This window comes from Tympanuchus pallidicinctus, unplaced genomic scaffold (assembly GCF_026119805.1).
Source record: "Tympanuchus pallidicinctus isolate F22 unplaced genomic scaffold, pur_lepc_1.0 scaffold17, whole genome shotgun sequence".
Lineage (NCBI taxonomy): Eukaryota > Metazoa > Chordata > Aves > Galliformes > Phasianidae > Tympanuchus > Tympanuchus pallidicinctus.
Window position 1 is genome coordinate 2,515,531 of NW_026294690.1, and position 17,399 is coordinate 2,532,929.

The 17,399-nt window shown below is 61.3% G+C and overlaps 4 protein-coding genes across 9 annotated transcripts in view; 3 read left to right on the top strand and 1 right to left on the bottom strand.

Moving 5' to 3' along the window:
- DAG1 (dystroglycan 1) overlaps nt 1-10,939 on the top strand; it is a 38,328-nt gene extending 27,389 nt beyond the window's left edge. For all 5 annotated transcript variants that reach the window (XM_052679306.1, XM_052679307.1, XM_052679310.1 and 2 more), the window contains exon 3: nt 8,081-10,939. In XM_052679306.1, the coding sequence (XP_052535266.1) occupies nt 8,081-10,489 (2,409 nt within the window). In that variant the 3' untranslated portion in view covers nt 10,490-10,939. The remainder of the gene's footprint in view (nt 1-8,080) is intronic.
- An 851-nt stretch (nt 10,940-11,790) lies between these two features.
- NICN1 (nicolin 1, tubulin polyglutamylase complex subunit) lies at nt 11,791-14,019 on the top strand. 2 transcript variants are annotated; one of them, XM_052678747.1, is made up of 6 exons: nt 11,791-11,952; nt 12,043-12,216; nt 12,285-12,398; nt 12,616-12,687; nt 13,556-13,660; nt 13,771-14,019. In XM_052678747.1, exons 1-6 carry the CDS (start codon nt 11,806-11,808, stop codon nt 13,810-13,812), a joined length of 654 nt encoding a protein of 217 aa, XP_052534707.1. In that variant the 5' UTR covers nt 11,791-11,805; the 3' UTR covers nt 13,813-14,019. The 2 variants fall into 2 exon arrangements, with proteins under 2 accessions (XP_052534707.1, XP_052534706.1); XM_052678746.1 differs by lacking the exons at nt 13,556-13,660; nt 13,771-14,019 and having other exon boundaries at nt 12,616-13,259.
- Nucleotides 14,020-14,075: 56 nt separating this feature from the next.
- Nucleotides 14,076-16,023, top strand: AMT (aminomethyltransferase). The gene is made up of 8 exons (XM_052678745.1): nt 14,076-14,214; nt 14,286-14,453; nt 14,523-14,603; nt 14,713-14,844; nt 14,913-14,991; nt 15,106-15,251; nt 15,331-15,511; nt 15,658-16,023. The coding sequence occupies exons 1-8, from the start codon at nt 14,158-14,160 to the stop codon at nt 15,990-15,992; spliced, it is 1,179 nt and encodes a 392-aa protein (XP_052534705.1). The 5' UTR covers nt 14,076-14,157; the 3' UTR covers nt 15,993-16,023.
- A 36-nt stretch (nt 16,024-16,059) lies between these two features.
- On the bottom strand, nt 16,060-17,214 carry TCTA (T cell leukemia translocation altered). The gene is made up of 2 exons (XM_052678748.1): nt 16,754-17,214; nt 16,060-16,151 (listed from the first exon to the last, which is right to left on the bottom strand). The coding sequence occupies exons 1-2, from the start codon at nt 17,053-17,055 to the stop codon at nt 16,109-16,111; spliced, it is 345 nt and encodes a 114-aa protein (XP_052534708.1). The 5' UTR covers nt 17,056-17,214; the 3' UTR covers nt 16,060-16,108.
- Nucleotides 17,215-17,399: the final 185 nt, after the last annotated feature.

Consider the following 17,399-nt stretch of genomic DNA (forward strand, 5'->3'; position numbering starts at 1 on the left):
GGTCCTGGGGGCAAGGAAGCGTTGAGACAGCCTGGAGGAGGACAGACGTGCTGCCAAACAGATGCTTGTTCAGCTCTTGTCCTTTTCTGGAAGGGTGCTGAGAAGTTGTCTCAGCATCTGCTGGGGATGGAGAGCTCAGGAAAATTCTGTTTTTGAAAGAAAGCACACTTCCAATCTTAGGGGTTGGGTTTTTTTTTTTTCAGAAAGTAGAATTGAAAAATACTTTTAAAAATCCATTTTTGGAAAATGTTGTAACAGGCCAACCTTCGAGTGCCTTTCAGAAGATCAGAGGGAGATAGAGCAGCTCAGGAGGCAGCCTGACATCTCAGCCTCTCCTTGCAGGCAGGTTTGTTTTAGCTGTGCACGCTGTTGAGCAATTACATCAGTCTGGATTCACGATCTCGCTGTCTCCAGCTGTGGGATTGCAGCATCCTGATGGCAGGTAGAGAATCTGAAGAATGCATCTGTTATTGATGGGCTGTCTGTCAGATGGGGGATAGAGACGTGCAGTGGGTGAGCCCTGGGGCTAGCTGGAGGTGGGGTGGGCTGGTTTCAGAGCAAGGCTTGTGATGATTGATTAACCTGGTGGAGGGTGGTGGTGGCTGCCCTACTTGAACCACTGCCAGGTGGGGGTTCGTTAGCACAGGACGCTTATGTGAGGGTACCAGGCTTCAGCTTTGGAGGGAGCAGACTCTTCAGTGTGGATCTTTGTGAGCAGGAGGGTTGTTCAGGGCTGCTGTGCCCATGAGCTCTGCCTGGTTCATGGCTTGGTGTGTGGTGGGCGCTGCTGCACATCTCACATCTCCTTCTGTGAATTCACTGGAGGAAACTGTTAAGATCTTGTGTTACAGAAATGATTGCTTTGTTTTTGAGTTTTGTTGCAGGCTGGCTTGTTTTGGTGTTGTCTAATGGCTACTTTGACGGCAAGAAGGCATTCTCAGTGCTTGTTCAACACCACAGCTTCTCTTCCTGGCACAACAGTCATCTTTGATAGCTGTAGGGTGGCTCTCTGGTACATTATTTCAGCCCCATCTAGCAGCTCTGAACAATACTTCTGCCACTGGTATCGAGGAGTCTTTGCTGATAGCAACAGATGCTTGGAGAGCAGCAAAGGGAGCGTGCTGGAGCAGGACTGGAGGAGCAGTTGCTGGTTGGGATGTAGCTCAGCAAAGGCTGGGAGCAATTTCCACGCTCATACGTGGGTTTGCCTGAATGCACGTTGCATCTGTTCACCTTGAAATTGATTTTAAAAGTGAGGCAGGCTCTGTGGCAGTGCTCCTGGCCTCACTTAGCAGGCATCTGGAAGGGCTCTCCCTTGCACTGAGAGCTGTGTTGGCTGCTGAGCGAGGCCAGCCTTCCCAATGGGGATTTGATTCCTGGCATACATAGGCAATCCTGGAGTGCTGGGGTGCTTTCAGGGCAAGCTGCTCTGCTCTTTTTCTCAGGCTGCCTGAGCCAGAGCAGTGATAACATGATGCATTTAGGGTTTTTCACACACAGGGCGGTGAGGCACTGGAACAGGTTGCCCAAGGAGGCTGTGGATGCCCCATCCCTGCAGGCATTCAAGGCCAGGCTGGATGTGGCTCTGGGCAGCCTGGGCTGCTGGTTGGTGACCCTGCACACAGCAGGGGGGGTTGAAAGTGGATGATCTCTGAGGTTCTTTTCAACCCAGGCCATTCTAGGATTCCATGATCTGGATGTTGCTAAATGGGGTACATGACCCCTAATGAGAGAGAGTAGGGACACCCTTTTGAGGTGTAGCAGTGAATCAGTGCTTACAAGGAGATGTACTTGCCTACGTTCAGTGCCCTTAAATTTCTAGGAAGCTGGATATCATCTCATTTAAGAAAAAGGAACAATTGATACATGACATCCCCAAGCCTCAGGAGCCTGAGAGTGATGTGGCTGCTCCATTTCTAGGCAGTTCCCACCGATCATTTGTGGGCTCCGTCCTCACTATGGTGGGGAGCCCCTTGAAGCTGCCTCCCCTCCCTGCTCGTTAGCAGATTCCAGCCGCCTGTAGACAAAGTAGTTTTCTCTGCATACTTGGTTGTGGGCTGGAAACAACGGGCAGCATTGGCAGCGCTGCGGAGGAGTGCCTGGCAGGCGCCTGCCCAGCTGCGTGGGCTCACTGCACAGTCAGGTAGTGCTGCTGCCAGCAGGCGCCAGTGCTTCCCTGCTACCCCCTGCCAGCTTCGGAGCAGGTGAGGTGATGGCTGAGCACAAAAGCAAGTTTATTCCAGTGCGCCGGGGCAGCGCGTTGGAACGCAGAGGTGGATGTGCAGAGAAAGGAGCAAACCCTGACCTGTTGCATCTCTGCAGCCAGCAGGGCAGCGTGCTCAGCTGCGTCCTGTTGCTGAGAAACTCATCGCACCCAGGATAAAAACAGTTGGATTTCCTGCTCTTATTGCTGCCATTTGAAGGCTGTTCCAGAATTGGGCTGCTCTGATTAAAAATGCGACTTCTAGCCTAAATTTAGAGATAGCTAGAAATATTTGTGCTGCCCTTTAGCCTGAATCTCTCTTCCACCTTCATAATATTTACTTCCTTTATGTATTTAAAAGTGACAGGCATGTTCTCCTGTCTTGATTTGGTTAGATTAAACAAGCCAATCTCTTTAGTCTTTCCCCATAAAATAAGCTTTCTTTTCCTCTCCTCATTTTGCAGCTGTCTCCTGCACCTCTTCCAGCTTGAGTTTATTTTTCTTGTGGGTGCCTGACCAGAGCTATACAGAGTACTGCAGGCAAAATGTTGCTGGAGCCTTGTATAAAACTTCCTTTTCTCTGCTATAAATACCCCATCCCATAACTGTGTGCTTTTCCATGTCTGCCTTTGGCTCAAACCCGATGTGATCAGCTGGAATACCCAGAGCTGTAGTCTTTTCTCCTTCCAGTTCAAGAGGTCCCAGAAGAGCACATTAGCCAAGGTGAGTGGTCTGGGATTTGATGTTACCATTCTTGTTCTCAGTGAGGTCTGGGAGTGCAACCTTTAAGGTTGTCCCATGCTCCCTGTGTGAAAATCTATGCCTCCCATCGCTGCCTGAGTGACAGCAGATAATCAGTGCAAGGGCAGCAGCACTAACACTTAGAGCACTGTTGTCACAATTTGGAACAGTGGCTTTTGCAGCAAGTGCAGCTCTCTGCTCTCAGCACCCCCACTCACATCAGGAAAGCCAACGCCAAGTTAAAACCAGACAAAGGACAGCATTGACGTGGTGATTGCCCCCGTCCTGGCTCCAAGAAGCTGATCTGGCTGCTGGGGAAGCTGTTGCAAAAAGCATCTGATGTCTGCAGGAGAGGCTTTCTGGTGCCAAACTGTGAACCAGAGGCATCGTTTCTCCAATCTGGTTGCAGGAAACAGGAGACATCTGGGCTTCCAGCGTCGCTCCAGGAACACCAGGCAGTGCCCCCAGATCTGAACGTCGCGTGCAGTCGCAAGGCATGCAGCTCAAACACAACTGTTAGGTCGTTTCCTTAAACTTCTGCCATTTGTAGCCGTGCTTGGTAGAGCCAGGCAGAGCTGGGGAGCACAGTGGCAGCGGGGGTGGGGAGTGGACCAGGCGTGGGGCAGGTCCCAGCAGCACATCTGCCCAGCCGATGTTGAAGAGAAGTCTCCAGGTGAGCACGGTGGACTCCTCCTGGCCTTGGCTTCTGATGTGTTGGTTGTGCAGTGCACGGCCTCACTGTGCAAGGTAGGTGGAGCACGTAGCAGGGCCCCAAGGAGCTGCTGCTCTGTGCAAGCATAGCTGGTGGTGAAGTGATTGCAGCAGCAGAACAAACTTAGGCAGCTGCTGTGCGTGGTGCATCTGTGCTGAGGGCTGGTGAGGCCATCTGAGCGCCGGGTATCAATCTGGGCAAACAAAGTCTTTGCTTTCCAGGCAGGAGCCTGATCTTTCCAAAGGTTCTTCTGCTTACCATTTGCTGGAGCGGCTCTTGCTACACAGCTTTGCTCTCACCAGCCCTCGGGAGGCCTTGTTTTAGGGTTGGGTTGCAGGAGTCCTGGCATTAGAATTGGCCATCAGTGCCGTGCCTCGGTGTCAGCACCAGCCCCCAGTGCACTGAGCGAAGGGTGCCGGGCACACCGAGCTGCATGGAAGGGAAACACTTCAGCAGCTTCACCTGCTTCCTTAGACCTTCCTCCCCTTCCTCCCCTGTTTCCTTAGACCTTGACTAACTGACAGATGAAGCAACAGCAGCTATTTACAGTGGCTGTGCTGGGATAGAAGTGATGTCTGGAGCAGGTCCAGGCAAAGGGCTTCTTGGGCAGGGCGCTGCCTGAGAGCAGTGCTGCAATTGGGGCGATAAGAGGAGCTGATAAGGCTGCTGTTGGGGGGCTGAGAGACTGCTTATCTCCTTCCTGCAGCAAAACAGTTGGGGAGTTTGGCATTTTCAGTGCACGCTTAGTAACAAGCTCTGAATTTGGAGGAGTGGAAAATGTGACTCAATCTAATTATAAACCAGCACTTCAGACAGGCTGGGAAGTTCCTTGTTTTGTCCTGCTCGGCCGGGCTGCTGCCCTGAGCATCCAGGGAGACTGAAGCAAGGGAAGCAGCAGCACCCTGTGCACAGCCTGACCCGGGGCTGCCAGCTCTGCTCCCCTCTCCTCGCCCCTCTCCCCAGTTCCCTGTGATGTGCTGGTGGCAGGAAGAAAGCTCAGTGCTGGCAGCACCAAGCCCCCAGTGCTCGGCATCCCTGCCCCCTGGTATTTTTGCTTCCCTTTGCCCTTTTGCTTACAGAAAGTTGCTCTGAGGGAAGATCCTGCCCCGAGCTGCGTTTTGAGGCCACGTCAGGCTTTTCCTGCCCCACATTCACCCCCAGCCATGCCACAGGGCAGCGCGTGGGCCGCACCGTGACAAAGCGGCTGCACAAACCGCAGCCACGGGCCCCATGAAAGGAGGGTTTCTTGGGACGCTCCGTGTTCTGCTGTGACCTCCTGTGAAGCAGCCGCTGTGTTCCCTCGCCCAGGCCCGGTGGGGCTCTGAATGGTGCCCTTATAGCAGGAGTGAGGGCATGGCAGGGAATGGCATGAGCTGGGGGCGGCCGCCCGGCACAGGGCCAGCGGGTGGCTCAGGCAGTGCTGGGGGAGCAGAGCGGGGCGGCTGCCTCTGCGTGACGTGGCTGTGTGTGCTGCCAGGGAGCAGCTCTGTGCTGCCTGCACACGCCTCGCTCCCAGCCTCCACGGGCAGGTGGGGAGGCTCAGGCTCACCCTGGCCCTGCCCTCTCCTGCAGTCCTGCAGGGTGCTGGGGCTCAGCTGATATGTGGACATGGGGAGAAGGGGCAGCGTAGAGCTGCAGGAGCACCCCTCAGCCCTGGGACTTTGTAGGAGAGGGCATGGGAAGTGGGAACGTGGAGTCCTCGGCTGCCCTGGGTAGCAAAGGTCTCGCAGCACAGGGCTGGGGAGTCTCCCTGCTGCCCCCAGCATTCACCTCCACCCAGCAGGGCTGTGTCCTGGCACCGTGGCCGTCCTGGCATGGGATCACTGCCTGCTTTCTGCAGGATTCCATGGGAGGAGGAGGACTGAATACTTGGAGGATTAGAGGGGACTTTTGTAAGCAAGAATGCAGGTTTTTTCTGCCTGAATTCCCTTGGAGGCAGCAGCTCTGCTCACAGCTTGTTTGCTTGTCTTTGTCTCGTTGGCTACAGGGCTCTGAGCTCCAAGTTTGAAAAACAAATCAAATGGAGCTATCTTAGTTTATGAGCTGCCTGCCTGCTCCTGGCCGGCCTAAAAATAACAGCAGTGCGTGTGTGCTGGGAGCGGGGTCTCAGAGCCGGCCAGACCCCTGTGTGGATTTAAAACTACTCGTTTTGTGATGGTCTGCAGCATGCTGCCAGGCTGCTGTAACCTTTAGCCAATAAGCATTGGTTTACAATTATCTCAGCTATAGGAAAAACAAAGGCAGCCCTCTTTTCTTGAGCAACAGAAGAGTTGTTTTGAAAGCAGAACTCTGCAGAAAGTTATGGGGCTTAAGGCTGATATTTATGGTGTGAGTGGAAAGCTGGGAAACCGTACATGAAAGCGAGAGATCCTGAATCATTAACCTTGCATTAACCGTGTGCAGCCTCGACAAATACTGTCGGAAGCAATATTGGAAGGAAATGCTGATAGAAGAGTCTGGAGCCCTGCTCACATGCAGCACAGTTCCCTAACAGCAGTGACGTGACCAGGACAGACCTACACAGAGGGCTCTGCTGGAGCCTAACACGAGTCCTTAAGGTCGTGAGTTCAGTCAGGCCTGGGGCCAGCAGCGTCCCCATGAGGTTCTGCTAGTGATGCCAGCAGTGCATTTCTCTCCATATGCTTCAAGGAAGAGCAGGAGAGAAGTTGGTCCTGAGCAGTTGGCCTCCACCTCCAGGACCCTGCCATGTCTGCCAGAAGAAGCTGTTAAAGTAAAGCTGGTAAAGTAATTTTCAAAGCAGAAACAGTACAGTGAGCCATGTCTCACTCTGTTCTTTTGGCACATGAGGTTGGGCACTATTTCTGAGTCAGTCTGGTTATCCAAACAGCAGTGTGAGGAGCACACAGGACTGTTGGTTGTGTGCTGGGAGCCTTGTACGGCAACTTGGGTTGTACAGCAGCCACAGGGAAAAGGGAGCAGCCAAAGCCCTGGCTCACAGGGAAGCTCAGCAGCACGTGACCCTTTATTAGTGGCTTACAGAGCACACGGATGAGGGAGTCCCACATACAGGCTGAAACTACACGTCCTGCTTGCATCTTACCACTCGCTATTAAAATCTGTGTTCTTCTTGACTGTGTGAGTCTCAGCAGCACTGTGGCCACATCCTCGTGTGTGTTTGCTCCTCACAGGTGGCTCCTGGTTCTGGGCAGGCCCTGCCACTGTCCCCACCTGGAGCATGGAGTGCCTGAGGAAGGACAGCCTGTCCTCACCGAGGGGCCCAGCCCATGGGCTCAGCTGGAGGGCTGCTGCTTCTTGGGGCTGCCAGGATCATGGCAGCTCCTGTCCCTGCCGTGGTGGGGAGGAGGGTGCCAGCACTGCCAGAGCCTGCTGCTTTCTGCCTGGCAAAGGGGTGAACAGCAGAACTGGATGGGAGGGCATCACATCTTGGCCCCTGGGCCTGGATGGGCTAAATCAGTGTGCAAGGTCCTTGGGACTTTCTACCTCTGGTACAAACAGGAATCTTTATTTTCTGCTCTCTGGCTTAGGCATTAACTAAAAGATGTGCTAACAGCTTTAAACTCTGCTCTGCAAACCATATCATGCCTTGTGACACACTTTCTGGCCTGCCCAGGCTGGCGGAGTGGGGCTGATTCCTGCAGCCCTCTGCTGCTTTAGCACAGAGCGTCCTCATGCTGCTCCCAGCAGGTTCCCAGCCCCTGTGCTATCCTTGCAGACAGCCTCCTTTTGCTCTCCTTACCCTTTTCAAGTAGCAGCTTTGTTCTTAGCAGATGAAAAGCACGAAAGTAGCCAGTGGAGAGAGACGTGGTTGTGGTGCAGCTCTGCGAGCCTCTCTGGAGGGCTCTCGGGCACCCAGGTTTTCAGAGCAGGGCCCTGTGAGGCTGCTTTCCCTGTGGGACTTGTGGAGCAGGCCTGGTACTGCTGCCTAGGGGAGTGGGCTGCTCTCTGCATGGGCACTGAGCTGGGAAACCAGACCAGGGCCCCCAGGGATGACTGGTGCCTGCTGAGAAAGAGGGAGCTGTGATCCTGCGTTGCATTCTGCCCATCTGCACCTCGAGCCCTACAAAAAAAGCATTGCTATGACCTAAAAGCCGTAAGTAAACACTGAACTGGAGTCCTGAGGCGTCTGTGGTCTGCAGCTTTATTTCTTGTCTGTGAAAGCAAGTTACTGTATGAAAGTGAGATCCTGCAGGCCAGTGACCTTTGCAGCGCTTGATGAGATCCTGTGGTCCTTCAGGTCTTAGGGACCAGTGCACCCTGCGGAGCCTGTCCTTGTCACCGTGCCGAGGGGATGACACCGGCTGCCCCGCTCCCACCAGGCTGTTCCTTCCCCAGTTGTTACCTTTCAGGTTTTTTCTTCTCGAGCCTTTTAATCAACTGTTATTGTTGCTGTAATCTGTCCTGATGCCGTACTTCTAAAAGCGCCTCCTTCTCTTCTTCGGCAGGTCTCCGAAGCTGGGAAGGAGTCCTTGCCTTCGTGGTTACACTGGAACGCAGAGAGCAGCTCCCTGGAAGGGCTGCCCCTGGACACGGACAAGGGCGTCCACTACATCGCGGTGAGCACGCTGCAGCCCTTCCCCAACGGCAGCTACGTGCCGCAGGCCGCCAACGTCTTCTCCGTGGAGGTGCACCAGGAAGACCACAGCGAGCCGCAGTCGGTTCGAGCGGCAGCCCAGGATTTGGGCGACGCCGCGCCGTTCGTGTGCGGGGCGGAGGAGCCGGTCACCATCCTGACCGTCATTCTGGATGCCGATTTGACAAAAATGACACCAAAGCAGAGGATCGAACTTTTAAACAGAATGAGAAGCTTCTCGGAGGTGGAGCTTCACAACATGAAGTTGGTTCCCGTTGTAAATAACAGACTCTTTGACATGTCGGCCTTCATGGCTGGGCCGGGAAACGCAAAGAAGGTGGTGGAAAACGGGGCCTTGCTCTCGTGGAAGCTGGGCTGTTCTTTGAGTCAAAACAGCGTCCCCAACATCAGCAAGGTCGAGGCCCCGGCGAAAGAAGGGACGATGTCTGCCCGCCTCGGCTACCCTGTAGTCGGCTGGCACATCGCTAACAAGAAACCTCACCTCCCAAAAAGGATGCGGCGGCAGATCAACGCCACCCCCACGCCGCTGACCGCCGTCGGACCTCCCACCACCGCCGCTCAGGAGCCGCCGACGAGGATTGTGCCCACGCCAACATCGCCCGCCATCGCTCCCCCCACCGAGACAACGGCCCCGCCGGTCAGGGAGCCCATCCCGCTGCCGAGGAAGCCTACGGTCACCATCAGAACGAGGGGCCCCATCGTGCAGACACCCACGCTCGGGCCGATCCAGCCGACCAGGCTGGCGGAAGGCACCGGGACGGTCTCCGTGCCCATTCGCCCCACGATGCCCGGCTACGTGGAGCCCACCGCCGTGATCACGCCGCCCACCACCACCACCAAGAAGCCCAGAGTCTCCACTCTGAAGCCCGCCACACCGTCCACGACAGATTCCTCCACGGCGACAACGCGCAGACCTACGCGGAGGCCCAAAACGCCCCGTCCCACCAAGCCTCCCAGCACCACCCGCTCCCCGATCTCCAAGCTGACCACCGCCTCCCCTCCCACCCGCGTCCGCACCACCGCCAGCGGCATCCCCCGGCCCTGGGAGCCCAACGAGCCGCCCAAGCTGACCAACCACATCGACAGGGTGGACGCGTGGGAGGGGACTTACTTTGAGGTGAAAATACCCTCAGACACTTTCTACGATAAGGAAGATACCACCACGGACAAGCTGCAGCTGACCTTGAAGCTGAAGGAGCAGCAAATGATAGAGGAGAATTCGTGGGTCCAGTTCAACAGCACCAGCCAGCTCATGTACGGCATGCCGGACCGCAGCCACGTGGGGAAGCACGAGTACTTCATGTATGCCACCGACAAAGGGGGGCTGTTTGCCGTGGACGCTTTTGAGATCCACGTCCACAAACGCCCGCATGGGGACAAATCCCCGGTGAAGTTCAAGGCCAGGCTGGAAGGAGACCACAACGCGGTGGCAAATGACATCCACAAGAAGATCATGCTGGTGAAGAAGCTGGCCCTGGCGTTCGGCGATAGGAACAGCAGCACCATCACGGTGCAGGACATCGCCAAGGGCTCCATCGTGGTGGAATGGACCAACAACACGCTGCCTCTGGAGCCCTGCCCCCGCGAGCAGATCCGGACTTTGAGCAGAAAGATTGCGGATGACTCCGGGGGGCCGAGCCCGGCTTTCTCCAACATCTTGCAGCCGGAGTTCAAACCTCTGAACGTGTCGGTGTTGGGCTCCGGCAGCTGCAGGCACATCCAGTTTGTCCCCGTGACGAAGGACGGCAGGGTGATCTCGGAGGCAACGCCGACGGTGGTGGCTGGGAAGGACCCCGAGAAGAGCAGCGAAGACGACGTGTACCTGCACACCGTCATCCCCGCCGTGGTGGTGGCCGCCATCCTGCTGGTGGCCGGCATCATCGCCATGATCTGCTACCGCAAGAAGAGGAAAGGCAAGCTGACCATCGAAGACCAGGCCACGTTCATTAAGAAGGGCGTGCCCATCATCTTCGCCGACGAGCTGGACGACTCCAAGCCCCCGCCGTCCTCCAGCATGCCCCTCATCCTGCAGGAGGAGAAAGCCCCGCTGCCCCCCCCAGAGTACCCCAACCAGAGCATGCCCGAGACCACGCCGCTCAACCAGGACACCGTCGGGGAGTACACGCCGCTGCGGGACGAGGACCCCAACGCGCCGCCCTACCAGCCGCCCCCCCCCTTCACGGCTCCCATGGAGGGGAAGGGCTCCCGCCCGAAGAACATGACCCCCTACCGCTCCCCTCCGCCCTACGTCCCCCCTTAACGAACGGGACGCTCGGGGGGAGACGGGGCCTCCGGTCCCACACCGCTGCCGCCTGCGGGCCGGCCGCCCCCTTGCCGGCCGGGAAGCCGCCATCCCAGCCTGCTCCCCAGCAGGCCGCCCTGCGGCTGTGCCCACCGTGCCGGAGCGCCCGCGGAACCCGGGGGGACACTTGTTTTATTTTTGCCTAACAAGCTTTGGTTTTATTTTATTCATAGAAAAATTCTCGGCTCGAAACCGCCTTTCTGGCGGCGGGCTTCCGGGCACGGCTGGGGCCGGCGCGGAGGGCAGGGAGGGGGGGACGAGCAGGCAGCACTGGGGTGGCACTCTGGGTCTCCGCTGTTTGCCTTTAACACTAACTGTACTGTTTTTTTCTATTCACGTGTGTCTAGCTACAGGACGTAACATGAAAGGTAGCCTAAAAAAATAATTAAATTCAAGGGACTTTCTGAAGTCGATGTTTTAAGTTTTTACATTTAATCTGCTGTTTACCTAAACTCATGTATAGTTCTGGGGGCGTGGGGGGGAAGCGCTACGCTGCAGATAAGCTCCAGGGGTGTCGTAGGCTTAGGTAGAGGGGTGGCCATAGAGGACGGTCGGCCCCGGTGCTGGGGGCAGCGGGCTCTGGCTTTGTTTCCTTGGTTTTATTTTTTAATCGAAGCAATCCTGTTTCTCTCACGCATCACAACACAGCACAGGTCAGCCTGGTGCGAGGGCACTGCAGGGAGGTGAGCCAGGCCCCGCGTGTGCCCGCATCGCCCCCTGTGCGCAGCAAAGCCCTGGCCGTGGGGTGTTGGGGAGCTGGGAGATGTTCTGCGGCACAGCGCCTCCATGGCCGGGGCTTCATGGGGGGCGATGCTGGGTGGGCCGCATGGCTGTGTGCACAGGGCTGGGGGCTGGCTGCCGGGAAAGGGGGGGGGGGGGGGGGGGGGGGGGAGGCAAAAAAAGAGGATAAAAAGGAAAAAGAAAAAAAGGGGAAAAAAAGGAAAAAAAGAAAAAAAAAAAAAAGCGCCAGGAATAGCGAATAGTCGGAACAATCGGTGAAGTCTCAAATCTAATTTTTTTACTAAATTTTTGATACAGCCTCAAATTGTTTTATTAAAAAAGCAAAAGCATTAAAGATGGGTAACGCTGACAGCACTCTGTTGGGCTCCGCTTCTTGGGGCGGGATCCCGCCGGACCCTCCGCGCTCCGTTCCCTGCCCTGCGGCTCCGCCCCGCCGGGTCCCTCCGCGTTCTCCGCTCCTCCGCCCCGCCTTATGGCGCCCCCTGTCGGCCGCGCCGCCCCACGTCCCGCGCCCCGCCCAGCGCGGCGCCGCCATGTCGGGAGCGCCGGGCCCGGGGCGAACCCCGCTGCCCTGCACCGCCCGCGCCGCCGCCCACCTGCAGCTGCCCGGGGGAGCCGAGGCGGCGCGGCCCGGCGTGGCCGTCATTGACGTGCGCTTTCCCCGCGGCGGTGCGGCTGACGTGAGTGCGGGCCGGGGACGGGCGCTGCGGGTAGCGGCGGGGGTACCGGTGGGATGCCGGTGGGATGCCGTAACAGCGCCGCCCCTTCAGGTGCACGAGATCGTCTTCAAGAACTTCTACACCGCCTTCCTGAGCGTGCGGGCGCAGCGGGCCGGGCCGCCGGGACCCCGCAAGTGGCTCACCTGCCTCCGCGACCTGCGGCTGATGCCGTGCCCGCACACGGAGCTGGGCGCGCAGGAATACTTCTCTCTCCGCCGCTCCCAGGTCCGCCCCGGGCACGCGGCCGCCCCCGGCCGCCCCCCACCCGCCTGACGCCCGCTGTCCCCCCGCAGATGCTGTGCGACATGGAGCAGGTGACGGCGCTGCGCTTCATCCTGCGGCAGCCCTCCCCGGCGTGGCTGCACTTCGGAATCGAGGAGCTGCAGCTCTTCCCTCCTGGCAGCAAGGTGACCCCGGGGAGCCCCGAGCGCGGGGACCGCCCTGGGGAGCTCGAGGGGAAAGGGGGGCCCGGGGCCCGGGGTCCCCGGAGTGCCGCTCCCTGGGCGCTGCGGAGTGATGCTCGTAGTGCCTGTAGCGACATGGAGGATTGGTGGGGTCCAAACTGCGGGGCGAGGGTTGAGGGCGGGATAGAGGCCCCCGTGTGACCCTTTGGCTCCACCGCAGACCTCCCCGCAGGACGTCCCCTCCTGGTTGTCCCAGCTGAGCCCTCCGGAGCGACCCCTCAGCCTGCACGGGGTGAGTGGGGCTGTCCTGTGCCGTGGGTGGGGCTGCCGGTGGGTGCCACCCTGTCCCAGGGTGCACGGGTTGGTCCTTCCCATCCATCACATGGCCCACATTGTCCATCTGCAAAGCGCACAGCTGGTGGCTGCTCCACTGCTGCCGGGCCTTCTGACCCCAGCAGATCGTGGCTTGAGCACTCCATTCCCAGCGGATGAACCGAATCACGGTACCCAACCCCTGGGCGCTTCCAGCCCCCTCCTGGCCCTGCTGGCACCAGGGATCATTCCAGAGCCCCAAAACCACTGCCCGGTGCTGGAAGCAGTTTGCAGTTCAGAAGAAAAATACCCACTGAGACGTGCAGCTCGAAGTGGCATTTAAATCAGCTCCTCCTCTGCCTGGGGACCGGGGAGGCCTCGTGAGCAGAGGCGGGTGGCAGAGGGAGGCTGACTGGCTGACTGGCAGGGCTGGGCCAGGAGGTGACCATGGAGACCATCACAGCCTGCGAGCACCAGTGTTGGGCCTGCTAGGTGGCTCTGGGTGAGCAGAGTCCAAGGAGAGTTGGGGCAGACGCCCATGTCCCCGCTGGGGTGGGAGGGAGAGGATGTGGGGAGCATCGCGCAGTGCTGTGCTGGGAAAAGAGGACTGAGTTTGAGCGTCATGGTTGCTGAACCTTGGTGGTGTAATTAGGTCTTTAATCATTAGCTAATTGCTGCTCTGGACGCCCGCCAGCGGGGCCGTGCCGCCCTCAGGGTCACCGTTTCCCAGCCGCCCATCAGGGATGCTCTGTGGGCGCTGTGGCCGTGGCACGGTGCTGCCGTGCGGCCTGCACGAGGGCTGCCCCTGCCCTCCCGGCCCTTCCTGCACCGCTCCCGCTGCTTTCCAGGAGCTGCCCGACCCGGAGAAGGTGGCGGCGGAGGTGCAGCAGATGTGGGCGCTGACGGAGGTGGTTCGCGCTCGGCAGGCGGCCGCGCGCATCGGGCGCTTCGACGTGAGTGCGGTGCTCACCCGCAGCACCGGCGGCCGCGGGCCCGGGGTTGGGGCCGTGTGCCGCGCTCCCTCAGCGTTGCAGGGACCCAGCGTGCCGCGTTCCTTCCGCAGGTAGACGGCTGCTACGACGTCAACCTGCTGTCCTACAGCTGAGCCCCTCCGGCTGCTCCCGGGACCGGCGTGGATGCTGCAACCTTTGGACTCCAACCCGGCCTTTGCCCCACTGCCTCCCGCGCCGCCCGCTGCCGTGCCCCACGGCCCCTCCCGCAGCTCCGTCTCCACCACCCGCGGGCTCGGTTGGGGCCCGGCCCCCACGCGTTCCGCGGCCGTGGCTCCGGATAAAGGCTACTACCGCGCTGCCGCCTCCGCTCGTCTGTGCGGGGCCGGGGGCGGGCCGGGGGCGGGGCGGGAAGGCGGCATGTCCCAGGCGCCCCGGCGGGGCGGGCCGAGCCGAGCCGTACCGAGCCGCGCTGCGCTGAGCCGGGCCGGGGCCGGAGGATGCTGCGGGCGGGGTGCCGCGCCGCGCTGGCCCGTCGCCACCTGGGCTCGGCGCCGGTGAGTGGGGCCGAGGGGAGAGGGGAGAGCCAGCCGTGCTGAGCTAAGCCGGGCCGGGCCGTGCCGCGCAGGAGGGGCTGAAGCGGACGCCGCTGGACGCGCTGCACCGGGCCCGCGGCGGGAGGATGGTGCCGTTCGCCGGCTGGAGCCTGCCCGTGCAATACGGCCGCGGGCACCTCGAGTCGCATCTGCACACCCGGCGGCACTGCTCGCTGTTCGACGTGTCCCACATGCTGCAGGTAGCGGGAGGGGGGCCGGGGGCCGCAGGAGGGGTCCCGCTGCACCGCCTCACTCCCGGCCTCTTCCAGACGCGGGTGTACGGGCGGGACCGCGTCCGCTTCCTGGAGAGCCTGGTGGTGGGCGACATCGCCGAGCTGCGCCCGGGACAGGTATGGGGGGCAGCGGGTGGCAACCGGGCAACGGGCGCCCAGCATACGGCCCTGTGGGGGACGGATGCCCCGGCACAGGGTCCCCCCCGTCCCAGCACCCACCCCACAGGGCACCCTGACACTGCTCACCAACGAGCACGGTGGCATCGTGGATGACCTCATCGTCACCAACACGGTGGAGGATCACCTCTACGTGGTGTCCAACGCGGGCTGTGCTGACAAGGACCGGGCTGTCATGGAGGTGCGGGCAGGGCTGGGGCAGGGCAGGGCCCCCCAACCTGTCCCCACACTGCGGCCCCATCTCCGCAGGGCAGAGCGGCAGAACTGAGGGCGGCCGGCGGCGACGTGCACCTGGAGGTGTTGGACAACGCACTGCTGGCACTGCAAGGTAGTGGGTCCCCATGCTGGTGGCACTGGGTCTCATCCCACCGGGCCCGATGCGCAGTCCTGCACCGCCCATCTCGGTGCTGCCATCCCCAAGGCTGATGCCTGTCCCCTCCAGGGCCCTCCATGGCACAGGTGCTCCAGGCCGGGCTGCCAGATGACCTGACCAAGCTGACCTTCATGACCAGCACAGCCACCACCGTCTTTGGCGTGCCGGGCTGCCGTGTGACACGCTGTGGCTACACCGGCGAGGACGGTGTGGAGGTAGGGGGCACCGCGGGGCACCATGGGGCAGCCGCTCCCTGCAGGGCGCTGTGCCCCCTGACCACCCCATCCTGCACAGATCTCAGTGCCTGCAGGACGAGCCGTGGAGCTGGCTGAACGGCTGCTGGGCTGCCCCGAGGTGTGGCCGGCAGGGCTGGCAGCCCGGGACAGCCTGCGCCTGGAGGCCGGGCTCTGCCTCTACGGCAGCGACATCGATGAGAGCACCACGCCAGTGGAGGCCGGGCTGCTGTGGACCCTGGGTAGGTGCAGGCCGTGTCCAATTGCCAGGCCTGAAATGCAGGTCCCGGCTCCCAGGCCTGAAGCACAGACCTCCGGGTGCCAGACCCAAAACGCAGCCCTTCAGTGCCAGGCCCAAAGCGCAGGCCTCAGCCCTCTGTGCCCATAGGGAAGCGCCGGCGCGCAGCCAAGGACTTCCCCGGGGCAGCCGTCATCATGGAGCAGGTGAAGGAGAAGCCAAAGCGGAAGCGCGTGGGGCTGACATCCGTGGGTCCCCCCCTCCGTCCACCTGCCGCCATCCTGGGCCCCGAGGGCACGCCTGTGGGCACGGTGACCAGCGGCTGCCCCTCGCCCTCCCTGGGCAAGAACATCGCCATGGGCTACGTGCAGGCTGCGCACAGCCGCCCCGGCACCACGCTCACCGTTGAGGTGAGGAAGAAGCAGCACCCGGCGCTGGTCACCAAGATGCCCTTCGTGCCCACACACTATTACATGGCCAAGTGAGACCTGCCCCCATTAAAGCCCCTCGCCCATCTCCCGCCTCGTATCTGGCGCTGGGGCAGCACAGGGCGGTGGGGGGTGCAGTCCTTTAATGGCGCGGTGCTGGCGGTGGGCGCTCCTCATTCGCGGTGCGTCTTTCCCGGCTCAGCTGCCGTGCCGTCCCTGTGGAGATGGGGGCATCAGTGGGGGGACAGGGAGAGGGCGGTGGGTGCACCCGGCTGGGGGGCGCAGAGCAGGGCACACGGAGATGGGGACAGGAGTGGAGGATGCAGCCAGAGGGAGGGCACAGTGATGGACTGGACTGGGGGGGATATGCTGCAGCACAGCGGGCGGTGGGGCACAGAGTGGGGGGGAAGTAGAGGAGTGTGGGGGTGGCGGGATGCCCTGGGCTGTGGGCACATAGGGAGGCACACCAGGGTGGGGACTTACACTGAGGGCACATCCTGAGGGGGCAGCGGGCCGGGGCACAGCAGGGAGGCACACAGAGGGTGGGCACACACAAGGACACAGCGATGCGCAAGGACCCAGCGGGGATGCGCTGGGGCGGCGGCAGGGGGAGGGCAGGCGGCTCCGGGGACACAGCAGGAGCTGCGTGCTGGGGCTCGTTGGTTTGGAGATGCGGGACGAGGACAAGTACCGGGAGGTAGTGGGACAGCGGCAAGGGGGGGGCAAGCAGCGGGATACACAGCTGTGGGGACCCGGGGAGGGGGGAGGCGTTCGCTGGGACGCGCCGGGACGGGACGCGCGGTGCCGGGCGGACTCACCGGGGCGGGCAGTGCCGCTCGGCGGCGCCGTCGCGTCGGGCGGGGGACAGCGAGTGCGCGCGGGGCCGTGCGGGCGCCGGGCCGCCGTCGGTGCCCGGGGCGGGGGGGCGGCGGGCGGCCGGGCGGTAGCAGAGCGCGGCCACCTCCTCGCCGTAGGCGCGCCACGCCAGGCGGGTGGCCATCAGACTGAGCCCCAGCCACAGCAGCAGCAGCTGGCACAGCGCGGCACGCACGTCCTGCGTCGCCCACTCGGCCGCCAGCTCCCGGCCCAGCGCGCCCAGCGCCTCCCAGACCGCCGCCATTGCCGCCGCCGTCGCCGTTACCGGACGGGGCGGGGCGCGGCGCGGCGGGGCGGGGCGGCGGCATGGCGGGTGCGCGCTACTCCCGGCAGCTGTGCGTGCGGGGCCGGGGGCGGCGGGGTCCGGCCGCTCGCTTTCCTGTCGCTGAGCGCCCGCCGTGCCCCGCAGGTTGGTGCTGGGAGACGGCGGGCGGCGGCTGCGGGAAGCCGCGGTGCTGGTGGGGGGGCTGCGCGGGGTCGGAGCGCAGGCGGCGGCGGCGCTGGTGCTGGCCGGGGCGCGGAGGGTCGTCCTGCACGAGAGCGGCGCGGCGCGGGGCGGGGTGCAGGTACGGTGTGCGGGGTCACGGC